Source organism: Mustela putorius, unplaced genomic scaffold (assembly GCF_011764305.1).
Source record: "Mustela putorius furo isolate JIRA1106 unplaced genomic scaffold, ASM1176430v1.1 tig00537248_pilon_pilon_pilon, whole genome shotgun sequence".
Lineage (NCBI taxonomy): Eukaryota > Metazoa > Chordata > Mammalia > Carnivora > Mustelidae > Mustela > Mustela putorius.
The window spans coordinates 4,511,667-4,532,885 of NW_025422387.1; the positions used below are offsets into that span (position 1 = coordinate 4,511,667).

Genomic DNA, 21,219 nt, shown 5'->3' on the forward strand with positions numbered 1-21,219 from the left:
CAGCCCCACAGCGGGCTCTCTGCTTGGCAGGGAGCCTGCTTCTCTCTCACTCTCTGACTCTCTGTCCACTTGTGATCTCTCTCCCTGTCAAATAAATAAAATCTTAAAAAAAATAAATTCTTAAAAAAAAAAAAGAAAGAACTCATCAGATAAGAGAAGGTATCAAAAAGGAGCTGTCATTCCTGGTTCTAAGAAACTGAGTTCCTCATTAGAAGGTTCTGGCAGTGCGGGACAACAGACAGAACAGACCCTCCAGGAGAACAGACTCACCTCCCCAGGCTTTGTGGCTGGGCACAGCCACTTCTCCAACAACATGTCCCAGACCTTCTCCAAATTAATTTCATTAACTTCGGCAATTTCCTTGGCGGCTGTGTGAATATCTGAGATATTCAAGATAAAGAATTAAAAAAAAAAAAGGAAAAACCCAAGTTTTCAATGCAAGATAACTGGGAATCAAAATGCGAATTCTCCTAGAGGAGAAAGATGAGTAGCGTCTTGTCCTCACCAGGATAATCTCTGCCGGACGGGTTCTGAATCCGTTGACTGATGCTCGGGTGTTCGTACAGACTGACGAGAAGATGAGCGGGTTTCCCTATGACTCTCAGACACTCCGCCGAGTCCAGTCTGTGGGCTCTGAGCACAGCTTCAGTGCCTGAACGCCGACACTGAACATGAAGTTTCTTCAACAAAGCCTCCGCTTTTTCGCGTGCCTCGTCCTTTAAAAAAAAAATCACAAGTAAAAAGAAACTCTCATGCTCTAAACCTGGGGCGAGATGAAGAATCCGTCTTTGTCCATCAAGGTCCCTTCCTGCCTTACCTAACATCCTGTGTAGCTACACACACCCTAATCTTCCTTCTCCCTTTTCCAACCCTCCAAGACGCCCATCCCCGGGGCGGGAAGAGAAGGGACACCTGGCATGAGTTAAGTGAAAAGAGAGAGGAAGGAGCCTTCCACCATGCAGTTCAGACACACCTGAGATGGGATATTCTGGAGCCATCTCTCGGCTAGATACAAGCAGAATTTCAAGCTGGACATCTTGAAGGATCCTGAAAAGACGAAGAGATTTATAAGCAAATTTTAATCTAGACAAACGTATTTGAGTCAAATTTAAAAGACTATGTTTTTCTTTCAAAAAAAAAAAAAGACTATATTTTAAAAATGAGAATGCATTTTCAGAGTAAAGAAACAATTTAAACAAGACAGAACGATACACACATTTTAACCCAAACGGGATAAGGTCATACATGTAGTACATACAGTTTCCTTGTTCTCCCTAAGCAGGTTTGTTGGATATCTTTCCAAGTTAACTACATAGTATTCCATTCTATGAATAGGCTCTATTTTTTTTTTTTTAAGATTTTATTTATTTATTTGACAGAGAGGGATCACGAGTAGGCAGAGAGGCAGGCAGAGAGAGAGAGAGGAGGAAGCAGGCTCCCTGCTGAGCAGAGAGCCCGATGCAGGGCTGGATCCCAGGACCCTGAGATCACGACCTGAGCCGAAGGCAGAGGCTCAACCCACTGAGCCACCCACTGAGCCACCCAGGTGCCCTATACTCTATTTTTTAAACAAGTTCCTGACAAATGAGCATGTAAAAAAATTACTATTTTCAATTATTGATACAACTGAAAACATAGCAGTGCGTGCCAGTGTTTGCGTGCTTGTTTGGTTACGTAAGAACACATAAGGATTCATTACTAGAAGTATGAGTGGATACTAGAAAGCATCAATTTCTATCCCTACCGACAAGGTGGAGAGTGCCACATCCCTACACCCTGATGTGCTGGAGTGAACTTTGTTGACCTCACTGGAAACTTTTCAGCATTCAGCAGATTTTAACAATGTCAGCAATGCACCAAGTGAAGACTGAGGGCACACATAACATTTTTAACCACCATCAATAGTTTTAAATGCCTCTCCTTAGAGATAGAGAAGTCCATTTTTTTTTCTTTACTGCAAGTTCAAAACAACAAGCCAACCATACTGAGCCCATTTAGAAAAAGAATCCAGTACCTTCTGGGATATCCTGGGTAAGACTGATGCCAATAGCCACAGCCCACTCTGGATTAACTATAGACAGTAAGTAGGATTCGATGGTCTGAGTGATCTTAGTTATGTCCTTTTTAATCAGTGTTGAGGATTTAGCTTGTGTTAACTTCAGGAGCTTTGGTTTCAGTTTTTTCTCAAAAACATGCTTGGCTGTAGACACGTACAGAGTATCCAAAGAGAACTTCAAAAAGAGGAAAAGAAAAGTTAAGGCTGATTTATAGGCACTCTTTTAAAGGGTTATCTGAAAGCAGCCCCAAATTCTCCTACACAGGGTCTAAGTTAACTAGAGGGTATAAAGATAATGTCTTACAAAGTCTCAACCCATTACCTTCATTAATTTGGAAATTAAGAGCAGTGTTGGGAATGATTCTTCACTGAGTTCTGTTGCTAAAAAGGAAGCAAGAAGAATATGATTTGCTTAAGAAGAAAATAATTTGACGATTCAGTAATATTCATAAGTTAAGGAACATACAGAGAATTTTCCAGAAGTTCTGTGCTGTGCCAAAGAATATTAGGTGAAAAGGCAGTCTAGTTTGGGCAGCTGGCGGCAAACTTATCACAGGCTCCAACATATATTGATATTCTAGGTCCACTGGAGGAGATATTCTTCTGTATGATTTCAAATGTTTCAGAAGACTCAATGCCTAGATTAAAATACAAATGGAATTTCCTGTGAGATTAAACCAGTCCTGTTTCCGAATTGTCTAACTTGATAGCATCACGGATTTCCATTCCTGAGATGGCCTTGTTTTCATAAAGATACACAAAACTTTTGTAGTTTTACCTCTAAGGTTATTCTTCTAAACCAAAACCATAATGTACACGATGGTTAAAGAAATTATGTGCGGAAAAAATAAAAACCCTGTTGTGGGTGTGATGTTTATGAGTCTGACAGTTCTCCATTCCTCTTCGAACAGTCTGACAGATCTCAAAAATGCTTGATTTCATTTTAAAGACATAGGCAGTCGATCTAAAATTAATCCTCTATATCCCTTACATCTCTTTAGCTTATATCTGATATGTTGGGGGGCTTGTAAAACTGTTTGAATCAACCCACTGTCTTTTAATCTTTAAAATCTAATTTAAAAAGAGATAAAAGCTACTGCAACCAAAATTCGGAGAAGACTAAGAAGTTACTGAAAGCACTAGAATTGAGTCAGTCCTACCTACTAATATAAAAAGTAGTATCTAACTTTAGGTCCCACATACATTTTTTTCCCTTCTGAATCACAGAAATTTTGCTTTAATTATTCCAAATCAGTACTTTAGTGACATCATGCTCTTGGACAAACTTAAAGCACTTTAGGAAAGCAAAAATAGGATTAAGATAAATGATATAGAGAGCATGAGAAGTCTTTTTATCTCTATATTCCTTTCAATGAAGAAGACAGGAATAAAATAGGAAGCACAAAGGACAGTCCAGAAAGATATCTGACTGCAATTTTGTAAATGATCCAAAAAGAAGCATAAAGGTAATTTCTAAATGTTTAATATATTACTTATACCTGATTAATATTAATGTTGGTTATCTTTTCATCGGCTCTTTCTATAACTTTTAGGACGACTTCAATCATTTCGTAGTCATAGGGATCCAACTGTATAAAAGTAATAATATATCAAAACTTAAGAAGACAGTCAGGGCAGGACATGGTTTTATTCAATTATGGTCACCAGTACAGATTACAAACACAAAATCTCTGCACTATGGTGTGAGATTATTCTTTTAAAAATGCACTGAGGGGGGCGCCTGGGTGGCTCAGTGGCTTAAAGGTCAGGTCATGATCCCAGGGGCCTGGGATCGAGCCCCGCATCGGGCTCTCTGCTTCGTGGAGAGCTTGCTTCCTCCTCTCTCTCTGCCTGCCTCTCTGCCTACTTGTGATCTCTGTCTGTCAAATAAATAAATAAAATATTTTTTTAAAAAAAGGAACTGAAGGGCGCCTGGGTGGCTCAGTCTTTAAGTGTCTGTCTTTGGCTCAGGTCATGATCCCAGGGTCCTGGGACCAAGCCCTGTATCAGGTTCCCTGCTTGGTGGGGGGCCTGCTTCTCCCTCTCCCACTCTCTCTGCTTGTGCTCCCTCTCTCACTGTGTCTCTCTCAGTCAAATAAAATCTTTAATAAATAAATAAATAAAAATGAACTGAAACGAGGGCATCTGGGGGACTCAGTCGGTTAGGTGTCCAACTCTTGATTTCAGTGGTGGTCATGATCCTCAGGGTCATGAAATCACCCCAAGCCCCAAGTCTGGCTCCATACTGGGCATGGAGTCTGCTTAAGATTCTCTCTCTCTCTCTCTCTCACCCTGTGCCCTTCCCCTCATCTCTGCTTACATGCTCTCTCAAAAACAAAACAAAACAAAAACCCTGAAATGTTCTTATCTCAAAATTAGTTCTTTATTAGTTCTAGCAGGATAAATAAATGTTCCTTTTTTTTTTTTTTTTTTTAGATTTTATTTATTTACTTGACAGATCACAAGTAGGCAGAGAGGCAGGCAGAGAGAGGAAGGGAAGCAGGCTCCCTGCTGAGCAGAGAGCCCAATGAGGGGCTCCATCCCAGGACCCTGGGAACATGACCTGAGCCGAAGGCAGAGGCTTTAACCCACTGAGCCACCCAGGCGCCCCTAAATAAATGCTCTTTAAAATGTTTCCAAAGTGACTTTAAAAAGAAAGCTATTCCTAGGGTACTAAAAATCTAGAAAGAATAAAAAATTTACTAATTTGTAAAATTTCATATTTTTAAAAATTTTTTAAAAGGATTTTATTTTTTGTCAGAGAGAGAGAGCACACAAGCAGGGAGAACAGCAGACAGAGAGAGAAGAAGGCTCCCCGCTAAACAAGGAGCCTGATGCAGAACTCGATCCCAGGGCCCTGGGATCATGATCTAAGTCAAAGGCAGATGCTTAACTAACTGAGTCACTGAGGGGCATCCTTGTAAGATGTTTTTAATGAGAATTCTATGTCTTCCGTTTAAGACAGGAAAAGTACACTACGAGGAAATGAACCTTTTCTTGGTGATGATGTAACTGAAACAGTGGGCCTCCAAGCAAAAGTTTCTCAAAGGACTGCATTCTGGCTCTAAGCATATACTGAAATGCAAAAATTAATTGGGTGGCATCTATGTATGCTCATAAAAAGAAAGGAAGTATTCTCTTTGTTCTTTGTTTTGCCCACACACCATTACTTTTTATTCCCATTTCTTAAATGTCAAGTAAAATCACAAGAATAACAACACTGAACTAAGTGGGAATAGGATTTCTATAGGACCTAGAACTTTTGAGCAAGTCTACATTATTTTTGGCTGACTTTCAGGCCAAATATAAAACTGATAAAACTGAAGGTTTTTTTTTTTTTTTTTTTTTTTTTTAGATTTTATTTATTTGACAGAAATCACAAGTAGACAGAGAAGCAGGGAGGGGGTGGGGGGAAGCAGGCTTCCTGCTGAGCAGAGAGCCCGATGCAGGGGCTCGATCCCAGGACCCTGGGATCGTTACCTGAGCCGAAGGCAGAGGCTTTAACCCACTGAAAACTGAAGTATCTCTTACAGTCTTATAATCCTCTTCACCCTTCCATCCACTTTTACTCCCTCAGGAAACTACCCTTCATGGGGCGCCTGGGTGGCTCAGTGGCTTAAAGCCTCTGCCTTCGGCTCAGATCATGTACCAGGTCCTGGGATCGAGCCCCACATCGGGCTCTCTGCTTAGCGGGGAGCCTACTTCCTCCCTCTCTCTCTGCCTGCCTCTCTGCCTGCTTGTAATCTCTGTCTGTCAAATCAATCAATCAATCAATCAATCCTTAAAGAAAAAAAAAAAGAAACTACCTTCAACCTAAAAATTTCAATTCTCATAAAGATCTCCTAAGAAAATAGACAAGAGGGCAAACAGGTATATATATGAAGATACTCACGCTAACTTATAATAGTGAAATGTACAAACAATTTAAATGTCCATTCATAAAGGCCTGGTTAAATATGGTATGTTTCATCCACACCCTGGAATAATTCCTATCTGTCAAAAATGAGAAGATGTATGTGTGCTGTCATGTAATGACAATATTTTAAGTGAAAAAAAGAGAGTAACAGGATAGGATAATTAGCCTAAGATAGTCACCAAACTACTAACATTTTTATCTACGGGAATGGGGTTATAGAGAAATCTCACTTTTTGACTTATACTTCTCTCTTTTGCAAAGAATGTGTACTATTTTCAAAAATCTGGAAAAAAAAAAAAGACTATTTCTGGGGATGCCTGGGTGTCTCAGTCAGTTAAGCGTCTGTCTTCAGCTTGGGTCATGATCCCAGAGTCCTGGGATCAGGTCCCGTATCAGGCTCCCTGCTCAGCGGGGAGCCTACTTCTCCCTCTCCCTCTGCCTGCTGCTTTTCCTGCTTATGCTCTCTCTCTCTCTGACAATAAATAAAATCTTAAAAAAAAAGCTATTTCTATTTTCAGGAATAAAAGACCAGAAAGTTGCTGTATTAAACTGTTAAAAAGATAGAAATCTAAAATAATTAGAAGTTTTAAAAAATATAGGACTTGCATTTCCACCTTGGTGCTCCACGTCTCTAAATGAACTAAGGGTAGGAGGCTTGCTTGACGTGACCCGATACATTCGCTTCCCGTTCATCTACCTTATGGAGTATTCCACTAAGACTGATGACCAAATCTTTCGTGCTCGTCAGGAGAGGAACCATTTCCAGGGCTTTGGCCAGGAGTTTGGGATGCTGCTGCTTGACGGGCTGCGTGCTGGCGTCTCCCTGGCTCTGGCTGGCACTGGTGTTGTGTAGCAGTGTTTCGATGAAGAGCTGAAGAGCGGCATCACAGTCCAACTGAAATGTGCTAAGAGAAGTTTTCCATTACACTCACTTCGCCATGTGCGTGTGTGTTTCCATACAATTTCTCCCCGACCCGCTCCCATTACTAGACTCCAACAACCCTCTTGTAGCCCAGCCTCAGTATCGGACCATAGCCCGGTCATCACAGTTCATTACTGCCTTTAAAAAAAATCAGATCTTGGGGTGCCTGGGTGGCTCAGTGGGTTAAAGCCTCTGCCTTCGGCTCAGGTCATGATCCCAGAGTCCTGGGATCGAGCCCCACATCGGGCTCTATGCTCAGCAGGGAGCCTGCTTCTCTCTCTCTCTCTGCCTGCCTCTCTGCCTCCTTGTGATCTCTGTCGAATAAATAAATAAATACTTTAGAAAAAAAATCAGATCTTGTTCTTGGCGGCTTTGTTGACACGGCACAATACTGGAAAGAAATTTGTAATAAAATTGAGAATATTTAATTCCTTTAACAGGGCAATTCTACTTTCACACATTTCACAGAAATAGCCAAGATACACGTATAAGGGTGTCCACTGAAACAACTGTTTGTAATATTTAAAAACTGAGAGCCACTCAGTCACCCATCAATGAGGGGCCAGTTGAATAATCTGTTCATAAAAAAGAATACCAGTGTTCAAGAGCTGAGGAAGGGCTCTACATACCAGTCCGGTAAGACATCCTGCTAAGTGAATGATGCATACTACAAAATGGTTTGTAAAGTAGGATTCTGTTGTTGAGGAATGTCAAGAATGCATGTCAGCATTTGCATAGGGGAAATAAAAGAACAATAGAACCCAAACTCTTTTAACAGTAATTATTCCTGAAGGGTGAGATTATGTAGAGCTTTGATTTGAGTATGTTCCATCTGAGTTAGAAAAATAATAAAGACTTAAAAATTAAGAATGTGGTTGGGGGGACGCCTGGGTGGCTCAGTTGGTTGGGCAGCTGCCTTCGGCTCAGGTCATGATCCCAGCGTCCTGGGATCGAGTCCCACATCGGGCTCCTTGCTCCACAGGGAGCCTGCTTCTCCCTCTGACTCTGCCTGCCACTCTGTCTGCCTGTGCTCGCTCTCTCTCTCTCTCTGACAAATTAAAAAAAAAAAAAGAATGTGGTTGGGGCGCCTGGGTGGCTCAGTGGGTTAAGCCTCTGCCTTTGGCTCAGGTCATGATCTCAGGGTCCTGGGATCGAGCCCCGCATAGGGTTCCTTGCTCTCTCTCTCTGCCTGCTGCTCTGCCTACTTGTGATCATGCTTTCTCTCTGTCCAATAAATAATCAAATAATCTTTAAGAAAAAGATTGAGGTTAATATAGACAGACAATTCCAATGTTTTAAGCCCTATTAATAAGATGGTAGTTTAACCCACCGAGCCACCCAGATGGCTCAATAAGATGGTAGTTTAATCTGCTGCACAGAATAACAGAAATATCAAGAAAAGCTTTAGGTAGAACCATTTTAAAGTCTTTCCCTAAAATTCTAAAAGCCATCTAAATTTATTCAGCTGGACTCCTCGGGGTAAAACTGTCACTATCAAAGACCAATCATCAATGCCACAAGAGCAACAAGAATGTAAAATGAACTTGACATTATTCTAGCTATTTACATTGCAGAAAAGGGCTCAGTACGACAAAACCACATACCAAAATCTGCCGGGAGTTCAAATTAATAAACGAGATAGTGTGACACCCCATTCCGGATTTGCAGCTAACCTAAAGAACGGCATGGTTCTGTTATTTCAAAGTACAGTTAGTCAAAGCTGCTTAGAAGTATGAGCACCCTGAAGCTTTTGACTTGAGGGTTCGGGATGGTGGCAGCCAGGGTCCACTGCCCTGTCCTCCATCCACGGAAGAGCTGGATACCCAGTAACTCGGACTTCACTCATCTGCCACCAACTGGATGAGGGCTACAGCACTGTTGGTATTTTAAAAGCAGTCCCTTATTATTTGACCTTGAGCAGGTCACCTAGTATGGGTTTGTTTTCTCATACATAAATTGATGATAGTATGCAATAAAAATTGTAAAAAGCGGCGCCTGGGTGGCTCAGTGGGTTAAGCCTCTTCCTTCAGCCCGGGTCATGATCTCAGGGTCCTGGGATCGAACCCTGCATTGGGTGCTCTGCTCATCGGGGAGTCTGCTTCCCCCTCTCTCTCTGCCTGCCTCTCAGCCTACTTGTGATCTCTGTCAAATAAAATCTTTAAAAAATCTTAAAAAAATTATAAAAAGTTAAATGGTGGTGTGTGTGAAAGCACTTTGAAACTGGTAACGTAACAGCAAAATGGTCATCCTATTTATTAAATAAATGCCTGAGACAGTATTTATTCCTACTCATCACGGTGAACTGTTACCTATCCATAGCTACAAACAAAACATTCAGCCTTAGTTTTCTCTATTCACTTACTAAATTACTTTTACAAATTCTCCCTAAATCATACTTTTCATTATGTCTTAATAAAACAACCCTGCCCCTGAGTTAATCTGATTTACAAGTTCAATTGCTCAGTAACAATATTCCCAAATTTTCCTGAACATGGGGATCACCTAGAAATTAAGGATTAGATTCCTGGGCTTTGGCCCAGATCTGCTGAGTCAGAACCACCAGGGAGGGGCCCAGGAATCTGTATTTTAGATCAGGTGCCCCTGGTCCTGCTCATCAAGAGGCAAGCCTGGGAAACGCTTAACAGTGAATTGAAAGGGTGATAATACAAGAATTTAATCTGGTTCTGGGGTTTACTCAGTTTAGGGATGAACAAAAGTAAACACCAGAGGTCCATGGACCACGAGGAATAATCCTCTGTATTATCATGTTCTTGCAGTAAAGACTTCCAGTTCGTTAAGCTAACAGCAAAAAATATCACTAAGGTTTAAAGAATTACCAGCAATATTCCAGAATGAGGCTTGTGTCCATATCTATATTCTCTACGAGTGCTTTAATGAGGTCTTTCTTGGTGAGAAAATGTTGCCTAAAAACAGGTTGGAAAGAAATCTAGAAACAAAAAGCAAAAAAAAAAAAAAAAAGTAAAACTTACTACAATAAGGATACAACAGTGATTTGCTTTTTTATAGAGAAATATTTCTCTAGACTCCTCCAACTTTTTTTTTTAAATCACCCTACTCAACTTGAGCATCATTCTGAGATTTCAGGTATATTTGACTGTGGATCCAGTATCTCTCTTAGTCACTCTAACCTGGGGCACTTCATCAGTCAAGTGGTTGGTTATCAGTCCCATTACTACTGCATACAAATTAGGCTTCAAAACACATACCATTTCTGCAGTGATTACATTCCTGATAAGCCTACTGTTCGCCAATAAGGTAAAATGTTTCTCATGCACAGCGTAAAGAAAATAGTTTCGTTTGTTTTTACAAAGTGAAAAATGATGTTTCCCTAGCAGGAGTTCTTAAACTTTGGTATACCTGTGTATACACTGATGTTATCTTTAACCAAACAGCAGCACAGAAATATCAGACTAAAGGCTAGGTCTGAAACACCTTAGATCTTAATACTAGATAAATATTTCTATAAATGAGAAAGCTGAGCAGATAAATATGTCAAGCCCCTCCTAATTTCCTTAAAAATATAGAAAAAAGGAAATGAAGCCAACGGTCCTTATTTCTTTGAAAACACCAATGGGTATACTTAATATAACTAAAATCTATGCATCCACAATATACATCTTTTCTCTAAAGAAACAGACAATGAGATCTTTGCTTTAAGTTTTCCTGGGGAAAATCATCAGAATTGTGGCGCCTGGGTGGTCCAGTGGGTTAAGCCTCTGCCTTTGGCTCAGGTCATGATCTCAGGGTCCTGGGATCGAGCCCTGCATCCGGCTCTCTGCTCATAGAGAGCCTGCTTCCCTTCCTCTCTCTCTGCCTCTGCCTCTCTACCTACTTGTGACCTCTCTCTCTCTGTCAAAAAAAAAAGAAAAGCCCTTTAGAAAAACCATCAGAATGAACAAAATTTCATGGTACTCCAAAGAATACTCACACCAAGTTTGCCAAGACGAATACCCCACCGGGCATCAGTACTGAGCTCACGGAACTTAAGCTCTGTTTCTATTTCCTGATAGAGGCTGGCCAGCTGAGAGCCCACCAGAGATATTGCCTAAAGAATTAAAATATAAAATTCAGTTGCAAATAGAATACATTCTAACACCTTTTAGATCAAACCCAATAACAAAACTCACAACCTCTCTTTGGGATGACAGGGTGGAATGTTACATATTGCTTGATACAGTCATTATTCATAGGATATTCAGGTCATTCATTCAACTTTTAGTATGATGCCATAAATTTAGTCTGGCTTTTCTTCAAAGGAAAGGCCAAAGTTTGGTTATTCTGCAAACAAAACCCCCATAAAAAGCAAATTTTAAAACAAACAATAACAAAGACAAGTTTTGCATCAGTTAAACTTGTCCTTCAAAAAGAACTGGCTCATGGGTCTAAAATTTCAAATACCCTCAGGTAATTATAAGATGTCAAGTTTTCTGGCTGCATACAGATTTAAGAAATAAAAAAATATAATCCTTCCAGTTGAGCAATTCTTATAATCTGCATACACATTCACCAGTGAGCCGGTGAGTCAAGGAAAAGCTGGTAGAAAGTAAGTAAGTGAGTGAGTGAGTGAGTGAGTGAGCTCAATGTTTCTTTTGTTTAAATCTTTAAGATCTGAGGGCAAAGCTGTTTCATTTCTTCCCATAAATGTTTTAATACTTCAAGAACCAAGGCTGAGTTTCCTTAGGCCATACCAAAACTTTGTCGTAATTATGCCATGCTTTATCTATGAGCTTCCAGAGATTTTCAACCACTTCTTTTTGGGGTAAGAGAGTGCAGTAACCCAAGGCCAAGTCAAGATCCACCACGCGACAATTAAATACCTATCAGAAGAAAGAATCGGAGAACATTCTTTACAATCAAAACGGAATTTGGTCTCTGAAGGCTTGTTACTGAATTTAATTACAGACCCAAGGGAAGAATAAGTGTTTCATGAAAAGTTATTTAAAGTAACTCAGTTCTAACTTGTTTGTTTTGTTTTAACATCCTTTATCGTTATCACAGATTTAAGGAAACAACTCTAGCAAGTTCTATATGGCATGACAATTCTATCACTTCTCTTCAAACCCCCAACACCCCCTCCCCCTCCTCACTCTTATCCTCACTGAGAAATCAGAAGCAACCAGAAGAGGGAAAAAAAGAAAAAAGAGAGAGAGAGACAGCTTACCAAGAACAGATACTCACTTTGTGCAGTAATATTGTAGCATTTCCCCTGATAAATGTAACAGCTTTCTCTTTCAATTCCATAACAACATGCTTTGATTTAACTAATGTGGCCTCTCCAAACAACTTTTAGAAAAGAATAAAAGAATTTTTAGGCCCATTTCTAGCTATGCATCATTCTGAAAACTTTCCTCAAATATTAAAGAACTTTGAAAATTCATCATCATATGAAAAATGTGTTGGCATTTAATTTACGATGACTGACCACAGTGGGCGGGGCAGGGGGAGGGTGGCGCTGGGTGGTGGAATTGACTGGCGCGTGAAAGATAAAGTTTCGACCTAATGGGGTGGAATGAGACCACTTATTGGGTTTGGAATAAGGTGACACACCACTGCAACATAAAAGCTCGGGCGACGGATCTCACTTCTCGCAGTCTGCTTCCTCATTTGCAAAATGGAGACTCTCAGGGTTGTTGTCAAGATCGAGTATGAAAAGTGCACAAGAACCCTGAACCGAACCCAAATCTTAGCAGCTGCTCAACAATGTTTCTTACATCTGACAAATTATCAGTGTCCTTGCTCCAGAGCCAAACGAGAAAATGCGGACTTCAAATTCCTTTGTTTGGCAGAGCTTTTGTATCTATATACACCTGGAGTGAAAGCTTTTGTTCTCCAAACTATACCTTTCCGCTCAGACTGGCATTCATGAAGCTAGATGCAGAGTGCTGAAGACAGGTACCAAATGAACCAATGACAAATCTTAGGGCCAGCTCCCACTGGCTAGATTCTTGAAGGTTCTGGAGCAGGGCAGAGATGGAGTTTATAATAGGTAAAATAAGGTTGTCTCCTGTGGAATGATAAAAGTATTTTATTTCAGTAGCAGTATTATAATCCATTTAGATTTTTTCCTCAAAGAAAGAAAGATCACATTACTGAAAATTTTTTCCAGAGACAAGCTACATCTTTAATGTAGAGGATGTTCATATATTTTGGTTCTCAAAGTGAGTAAGTAAGAGAATTAACATGGGCTTGATTTTAAGCCAGAAAATAACTAAGTTTGATTGTAATTTGTCTATTTTGAGATGCTTAAGTCTTTAGCTGAGAAAAACCCACTTCCCTATTGGAAAGAGCAAAATTTATGAATAGATACATAAAAGTTACTGTTACAAGCCAAATGACACACTTTACTGATCTTTCAGAAGAATAACATTGTAACAGTAATAACTAAGTAACCACCTCAAGAACATTAAGGCAGACTCATATTCAGGATTTCAAGGAATTTCCATATTGGTGTATTTATAAAATCATAACACAATATGTACATTTCTGACGTCAAATACCTTCATTAATAGAGCAGTATGGTAAGCTTGTCGAATCCAAGGGATGTCTCTTGCTTTCTACAAGAGAGTAAAGTACATAACAATAAATAAAACAACTCATTCATATTCTAAGAGATATTTAAATATTATACTATTATCAAATAATGTCCTAAAGCAAACTGCCACTTTAAATAAAAATTTTAAGTGTATACGGAAAAATACACAGATGAGTGTACAACCTGAAAAAGTGCATACATCCACATAACAGCACCCAAACTAAGAAACAAACCTCACCAGCACTTGAAGCCCCTGCTGGCCTCCATTCCAGTCACTACCCATCCCCAAGGGTAACCTAACCAGCCACTCCCCTGATATCCAACAGCACGGCTTCCTTGTCGCCTATCCTTGCACTTTATGTAAATGGAATTGGACAGTATGCCTTCTTTTGTGTTTGGCTTCTTTCACTCGCATTATGCCTGTGAGACTCACCATAGTACTGTGTAGAGTTCTAGTTTCAAATCTCTGCAGTTTAACCCACTGAGCCACCCAGGCGCCCAAATCTCTGCAGTTTAAACTTGCATAAGGCTGGGGCGCCTGGGTGGCTCAGTGGGTTAAAGCCTCTGCCTTCGGCTCAGGGCATGATCCCAGGGGCCTGGGATCGAGCCCTGCATAGGGCTCTCTGCTCAGCAGGGAGCTTGCTTCCCTTCCTCTCTCTCTGCCTGCCTCTCTGCCTACTTGTGATCTCTGTCTGTCAAATGAATAAATAAAATCTTAAAAAAAAAAAAAAAAAACCTTGCATAAGGCAGAAATACATGGAAAACAACAACACAAGTGACATTTACCGGTAAGAGGCACAAGCGATGCAATCAATTCATAAATAACCGGGAGCACCATCTGGGACTCAAGGACTATCCCATCTTCACTGAAGAAGTCACTGTAAGACCACTCTTCATAGGGATCTTTGTGAGTTCCGAAGGAAGTCTGAACACCAAACCACATGGAGATGACACAAGTAAATACTCCAAAACACAACTGCCACCTCCACCAGGCAGAACCCATGGGCAGATAGATGTATTAGAGCCAAATGCAGTTTTGAGGGTCAAAACGAACCATGAAGTCTGTTTTTTCAGGTCTGTGGCTTATAATAACACCATTTTAAAGTAAATTGCTACTCTAAGAGAAGGACAATGTCCAGAGATGCTGGGATTGAGGCCCAACATTTCAAAAACATAATGCAACTTAAATTAGCCCATAAATGTGATAGGAAAAGAGGTCTCATGCCCTTAAGTTTTCCAGGCTCGAATAAGAAAACACACGAGGTAGGTTCATTATTTTTGTAAAGTACGTGAGTGATTTAAAAGTGGTACATAAAGGATGGGTGGGGTTTTATTTAAGGAAAAGAAATTCAGTGGGGCGCCTGGGTGGCTCAGTGGATTAAAGCCTCTGTCTTCAGCTCAGGTCATGATCCCAGGGTCCTGGGACCGAGACCCGTATGGGGCTCTCTGCTTGGTGGGGAGCCTGCTTCCTCCTCTCTCTCTCTGCCTCTCTGCCTACTTGTGATCTCTGTCTGTCAAATAAATAAATAATATCTTTAAAAAAGAAAAAGAAATTCGAAAGCAATTACCTTCATTAGAATTCCACAGTCATCCATTTGGCACTGTCTGGAAAGTTCTACTGCCGTTAAGGTATATTTACATAGTTCTAAAGCATCTAGTAAAAAATCTGAAAGAAAAATGGGGAAAAATCATTATACAAATATTTCATGTGTTTGGGATAATGAAAACAATCTTCCAAAAAAGAAAAAAAAAAGAAAACAATCTTCCAGTAACTACCATTCAAAATTCTGAGGAAAGCCACAAGGTAGAGAGAAAAGCTTCCACAAACCTCTGACTACCGTAAATAATGCAGTTCAAGTTTTTCCTTAAGCTCAGATGAGAAGATCATAGATGCAGAGGTAAGGAATTTCACAATGCCATTAAAGTGAGTATCAATAGTCGGAAATGACATTGTTAATACCTGTAAATATTTTCAAATAGGAATCCCTGTAGAGGATTGATTATAACTGGCTCTTTAGAAAATGGAGACAATGATCTTCTGTCCTTATGGCAACATCCAATGGTACAGAGACAGCATGTGGGAGCCCAGCATGAAACAAAGCTATGTATATTATAAATCTTGTCACCTGGGCTGCAGATGGTGGCAGCTTGGCAAGCTAGAGCATGTATTTCGGAAGGAAGATTGAGGCCGACAGGTGTTGCCATTGGAACGTCGTTAGCCAACATGTGACAAAGCTTATGACATGTCAGAAACAGCAATTTCCCGGTGTCCTCATTGCAGTGATACCTAAATAAGTCTCTGGAAGAAAGGGTGTGTTGGAAGTTAGAGCACGCAGAGCAAAAGCAAATGCATTTGCCTTTCTTGGATTAATATCGGACCACCGGGGCACCTGGTTGGCTCAGTGGGTTAAAGCCTCTGCCTTCGGCTCAGGTCATGATCCCAGGGTCCTGGGGTCGAGCCCCCATCGGGCTCATCGTGCCCTGCATCAGGCTCTCTGCTCAGCAGGGAGCCTACTTCCTCCTCTCTCTCTGACTGCCTCTCTGCCTACTTGCGCTGTCTGTCAAATAAATGAATAAAATCTTAAAAAAAAAGTATATATATTTGACAACCACCATCGTTTAAAATGTCTTTATGCTGTATTCATGGTATCTAATGTGCTTTGTCTTCAAACTTACTTGGGACGCCATTAACCAGAGTGCAAAGGCAAACGAAATTCAATAGTTAGCTTACCCACGACTCCATGTTACTTACTTGCCTTCTATGCTACGACTTTCTTTTTTCTAAAGAGAGGGAGAGAGAGAATGAGGGGGAGTGGAGGGGTAGAGAGAGAATCTCCACACCCAGTGTGGAGCCCGATGCGGGGCTCGATCTCACAACCCTGCGATCTTGACCTGAGACAAAATCAAGAGTCGGGATGCTTAATTGACCGAGCCACCCCAGCACCTCTAGGCTACAACTTTCTGACCCCGAAGTCCAAACTAGGGTCTGAGAGTGAGAAACCAAGAATGACTACCATGAAAATGAAAATGTCACTGACCTGATCCCACCACCACAGAAGTTACAGAAGCCAGTGTTCCTTTCCGCCAAGCCGTGCTCGTGCACGGTGGGACTCACCTGCACCTGGCCAGCGCTGCTTCCACATTCCCGTGGTTTAAGGCTCTCCAGGTCAGCTCGGCCTCCCGCTCCTGCACAGACATCTGCAGCGCCAGCGCCTGTCTGTGTAGCTTGGACTCAGTGCTGAGGCTCCTGCCCTCACGGGCTGTAGGCTCCGCGGTGCCCCGGGATTTGTGCTGGGTCTGCGTGACTTCGTGGGCTCTGATGTACTGTTCCCGGAGCTCTGCGACCAGGGCACTGTTGCTGTAATCTCCAAAGGACAGGAAGACCTCGAAGTTCTCCTAGCAAGGTAAGCAGGACAGCGCACATCTGTTTACTTCATGCTGTTAAAAAACCACTGGCCAGGCTCAAACCTTGCCTTATTTCTGCCTCAAAGACTATTCCCTTGTAAATTAAAGATTCGAGACTTCATATTTCAAATTATGAAAGTCATAGTATTAGAAAAAGTTTGGAAAACAGGAAAAGCCATCTTAACTCAGGATTCTCTCCATGTCAGCGCTATTGACACCATTTCTCAGTGTCATTCTCTGTCGTGGGGGGGCCCAGACTAGCAGGAGGGACAGATTAAGTATTAGATTTGGGTGATTCCATGCTGGCGGCTCGAAGAACCCAGCTTTGCTCTTCTCTGTAATAACTCCTGGTTGGCCGCTAATTCCAGACCTAGAATTTATTTTTCTGACCCAATTAAAAAATCCCAGAGGCCCTCGGAAGGTTACCAAGAAGTAGTGACAGTAAGTCAGCTCTTCTTCTTTTTTTTTTTTTAAGTAATCTTTAAGCCCCACTTGGGGCTCAAACTCACCACCCTAAAATCAAGAGTCACATGTTCTTCTGATGAACCATAACCTCTAGACCTTCTGTTTTGATGCCACACTTTAGAGCAAGGTTTCTCAGTCTTGCCGGATCATTCTTTCTTGTGGGGGCTGCCTGCCCATCATAGCAGTGTCCCTGGCCGCTAGCCACTGGATGCCACCAGCATCCTCCATGCACTACTTGTGACTATCAAAAATATCTTCAGATACCGTCCCCTGGGCACAAACACACCTGAGCTGAGAAATGGTTAACCTAATAAACAGTGACGATTTGGTATTGCCTGAGTGTCTCTTCACCAGCATTTGGTGGCTGTGTGGGTAATTTCATGTATTACCTTCTGCAGCTAACTCTATGGCATTTCCCCTCTCTTCATCACTACATAGATTCCACAAATAATACTACTGTTTTTTAAAGATTTATTTAAGAGAGAGTCTGGGTGGCTCAGTCAGTTAAAAATTTATTTGAACGAGTGAGAGAGGGGCGCCTGGGTGGCTCAGTAGGTTAAGCCTCTGCCTTCAGCTCGGGTAGTGATCTCAGGGTCCTGGGATTGAGCCCCGAATCAGGCTCTCAGCTCAGCAGGGAGCCTGCTTCCTCCTCTCTCTCTGCCTGCCTCTCTACTTGTGATCTCTGCCTGTCAAATAAATAAATAAATAAATAAAATCTTAAAAAAAAACCAAAACAAAACCACCCCCCAAACCCCCACAACATTTGAATGAGCAAGAGAGAGAGGATATATGAGTCAGGGGAGTGGAGGCAGAGGGAGGGAAGCAGTCAGGCTCGATCCCACGACCCTGAGATCATGACTTGAGTCAAAATCAAGAGTCAGTTGCTTAACCGATTGAGCTACCCAGGCCCCTCACCACAAATACTATTTTTGATGGTTGTATAACTTGATCTATGGTGCAGCAATATTTATAAAATGTAAAATTTTGAAACTGACGTTTCCCCCAAAATATTAGTGATCTTTCCCAAAGGGATGCCTCATGTAGATATACTCACAGAAATAAATACTTACTCATAGAAATAAATATAGTATTTCCTATATTTACTATGGATAAGATTTGTTATATGTCGCAGCTCCTGCCTTACTAGGAACCACAGAAATGTTTCTGCTTATGTAACCATAGACTATCTCTGGAAAAATACACAACAAACTGGTGTTGGTGGTGGCACTTAATGTGGGAAACTGAAGAGCTGGGAGTGTTAAGACAGAAGGAAGACTTGTTTTGCACTATATGTTCTTTTTTTTTTTTTTTTTAAGATTTTATTTATTTATTTGACAGAGAGAGATCACAAGTAGGCAGAGAGGTAGGCAGAGAGAGAGGAGGAAGTAGGCTCCCTGCTGAGAAGAGAGCCCGATGCGATGCGGAACTAGATCCCAGGACCCTGAGATCATGACTTGAGCTGAAGGCAGAGGTTTAACCCCCTGAGCCTAGGTGCCCTATTCTTTTAAGCTTTTTTTTTTTTTTGATCAAAGAATTAATTTCTTATTGTTTACAACATGCAGTACAGAATTTTAGTAAGTTTATTTTTTATTGTGGTAAAATATACATAACATAAAACTTACCATTTTAACCATTTTTAAAAACCTTTTGAATTATGTATCATCCATGAATAATCTAGTCAAAGATAAACATGGAAGTGATTAAACCAAGGAGTTTCTCTTTTTTCTTTCCTTTTTTAAAAGGTTTTATTTATTTATTTATTTGACAAAGAAAGAGAGAGAGAGAGCATAAGCAGGGGAGCAGCAGGCAGAGGGAGAAGGAGAAGCAGTGTCCCCACAGAGCAGGGGTAGGCTGATGTGGGACTCGATCCCAGGACCCCAGGATCATGAACTGAGCCGAAGGCAGTCGTTGAACTAACTAAGCCACCCAGGCACCCGGTTTTCCTTTTTCAATGTGGATCTTTTCCCAAAGGAATGCAGCTTCTGTGTAGAGTCAACGTATTTCATGATTTTTAAAGGATATATACATTTTTTTTATTTTCAGTAATCTCATTTTAACTGTTTACTGCTGCTGAGACAGTGCCAAATAGAATAAGCAAGGGTACTGGGGCCAGACAGGTGGGGTTTGAGTAGTGGTTCCGGTGTCTCGCTCACCAGGCTCACCGCAGCACTACTCAGAACAGCCAAAAAGGAGAAACAACCCAAGGGTCCATCAACAGAGGAATAAATAAACGTGGTCCATCCATACAGTGGAACATGTAGCCGTAAAAAGGAATGATGCACTGAAACCTGCTCCACTGGGGATGAACCCTGAAAACATCATGCTGCCTGAAAGAGGCCAGACATGAAAGGATAAATATTGCGTGCTTCCCCTTATACTGGAAATATACAGAATAGGCAGATTCAGAAACAGAAAGCAGATCAGAGGTTACCAGGGGCTGGAAGGAAAAGGGAGTGGGGAGCTGCTGCCTAATGGGTAAAAATGGATAAAATGAATAAAAAGCAGAGTTTCTGCCAGAGGTGATGAAAAGCAGATAGAGTTGAAGGTCATATTACACTGTAAATATAATTAATGTCACTGAAGTATATATTGAAAAATGGCTAAAATGGCAAATTTTACATTGTGACCACAATTACGAAAACTTAATAATATACCCAAACCAGTCATTATACACTTTATTTGTTTCATGGAAGTGGTGTTTTTTTGTTTTTTGTTTTTTTTTTTTGATAGAGCAGAGTGAGAGCACTAGCTGGGGGGAGGGGCAAAGGGAGAGGGAGAAGCAGGCTCCCCGCCGAGCAGGGAGCTCAATGGGGACTCGATCCCAGGACCCTGAGATCATGACCTGAGCTGAAGGCAGACACTTAACCAAATGAGCCCCCCAGGTGCCCTGAATTACACACTTTAAATGGATGAATAGTGTGGTATATGAATTATATCTCTATAAGGTTGTTTTTTAAATGACAGAGACAGAGAAAAGGGAAACCATTATGCTGTATTTAAAAATTCCTGAAGGCTAGCACAGAAAATTTTAAGACTAATCATTTATGTCAAGTTCACTCATTAGTAATGTAATTAGTAAAGTAATAATGTTCAATATACCAACATCTTTACCTGCAAGCTAGCAACAACTTTAAATAGTTTCAGGATTTCTTCACATTCATCCTTCTTCTGTAGATTGTCTGTAATTAAATTTTTTAAAGTTACAGCAGACGTCCAAGTTTCCGTACTGTGAGAATTTTTAAAAGCTAAAATTTTAGTTGGATCTGGTTTTCTCATCTCAAGTCTTTTCAGAAGCTGAGGTAAGAGAATTTAAGTACAAAAAGAAATCTAATTATTCTATCTGAAGGTAGAAAAGAGAAATTTATGGGTAAAAAAGAGAAATGACAATTTTTCTGAAATAAATTGTAGCTTTTTTCCCCAAGAGCATTTCTTTGTTAATGTTTTACTTAAGTTCAAGTTTAAATAGGTTTTTGCCTGATCATGACCAAATGATAAGTGAAAAACATGAGCAATAAGGACAAGGCACTGAGGAAATCTAGTGTAGCCTTAAACCGTTTACTGAAGAATGTAGTTGATAAGCTGATTTTTAGATGCTTCTGTTTCAACACTGGCAATCAAGAAAATAAAGCAAGGAAGACTTTTCATGAGGAAAAACGAGTGGGATCAATGGAGATAATTAAAGCCAGAAAAACCAGGGGGGAAGGAGGAGGCCTGTCATCGATGCTACTTTCTGAAAAGGGCAAGCTTCAGAACAAACCCGAGGTGAGGGCAGAGAGGTACAGTCTACCTTTCTGGATGTCACACAGTATTTTAAGAATGTCTACGGATGTCTTCGCTACGGACATTCTCCAGGCCTTGTCCTGAAAAGAAAAATAGAAAATGAAATCTGCTTTCTTTACTTG

At 40.9% G+C, this 21,219-nt stretch overlaps 1 protein-coding gene across 1 annotated transcript in view; it reads right to left on the reverse strand.

The window, feature by feature from the left end:
• The window catches only part of KNTC1 (kinetochore associated 1), a 77,754-nt gene that overhangs the window by 17,337 nt on the left and 39,198 nt on the right, over positions 1 to 21,219 (reverse strand). The window contains exons 32-51 of the mRNA XM_045073508.1: positions 21,105 to 21,177; positions 20,429 to 20,496; positions 16,563 to 16,843; positions 15,574 to 15,746; positions 15,016 to 15,113; positions 14,234 to 14,372; positions 13,413 to 13,469; positions 12,756 to 12,919; positions 12,094 to 12,198; positions 11,604 to 11,732; positions 10,844 to 10,960; positions 9,732 to 9,841; positions 6,670 to 6,877; positions 3,556 to 3,645; positions 2,523 to 2,694; positions 2,379 to 2,437; positions 2,015 to 2,231; positions 974 to 1,047; positions 506 to 716; positions 271 to 380 (exon numbers count right to left, since the gene is read on the reverse strand). Coding sequence (XP_044929443.1) covers positions 271 to 380; positions 506 to 716; positions 974 to 1,047; positions 2,015 to 2,231; positions 2,379 to 2,437; positions 2,523 to 2,694; positions 3,556 to 3,645; positions 6,670 to 6,877; positions 9,732 to 9,841; positions 10,844 to 10,960; positions 11,604 to 11,732; positions 12,094 to 12,198; positions 12,756 to 12,919; positions 13,413 to 13,469; positions 14,234 to 14,372; positions 15,016 to 15,113; positions 15,574 to 15,746; positions 16,563 to 16,843; positions 20,429 to 20,496; positions 21,105 to 21,177 — 2,655 coding nt within the window. The remainder of the gene's footprint in view (positions 1 to 270; positions 381 to 505; positions 717 to 973; positions 1,048 to 2,014; positions 2,232 to 2,378; positions 2,438 to 2,522; positions 2,695 to 3,555; positions 3,646 to 6,669; positions 6,878 to 9,731; positions 9,842 to 10,843; positions 10,961 to 11,603; positions 11,733 to 12,093; positions 12,199 to 12,755; positions 12,920 to 13,412; positions 13,470 to 14,233; positions 14,373 to 15,015; positions 15,114 to 15,573; positions 15,747 to 16,562; positions 16,844 to 20,428; positions 20,497 to 21,104; positions 21,178 to 21,219) is intronic.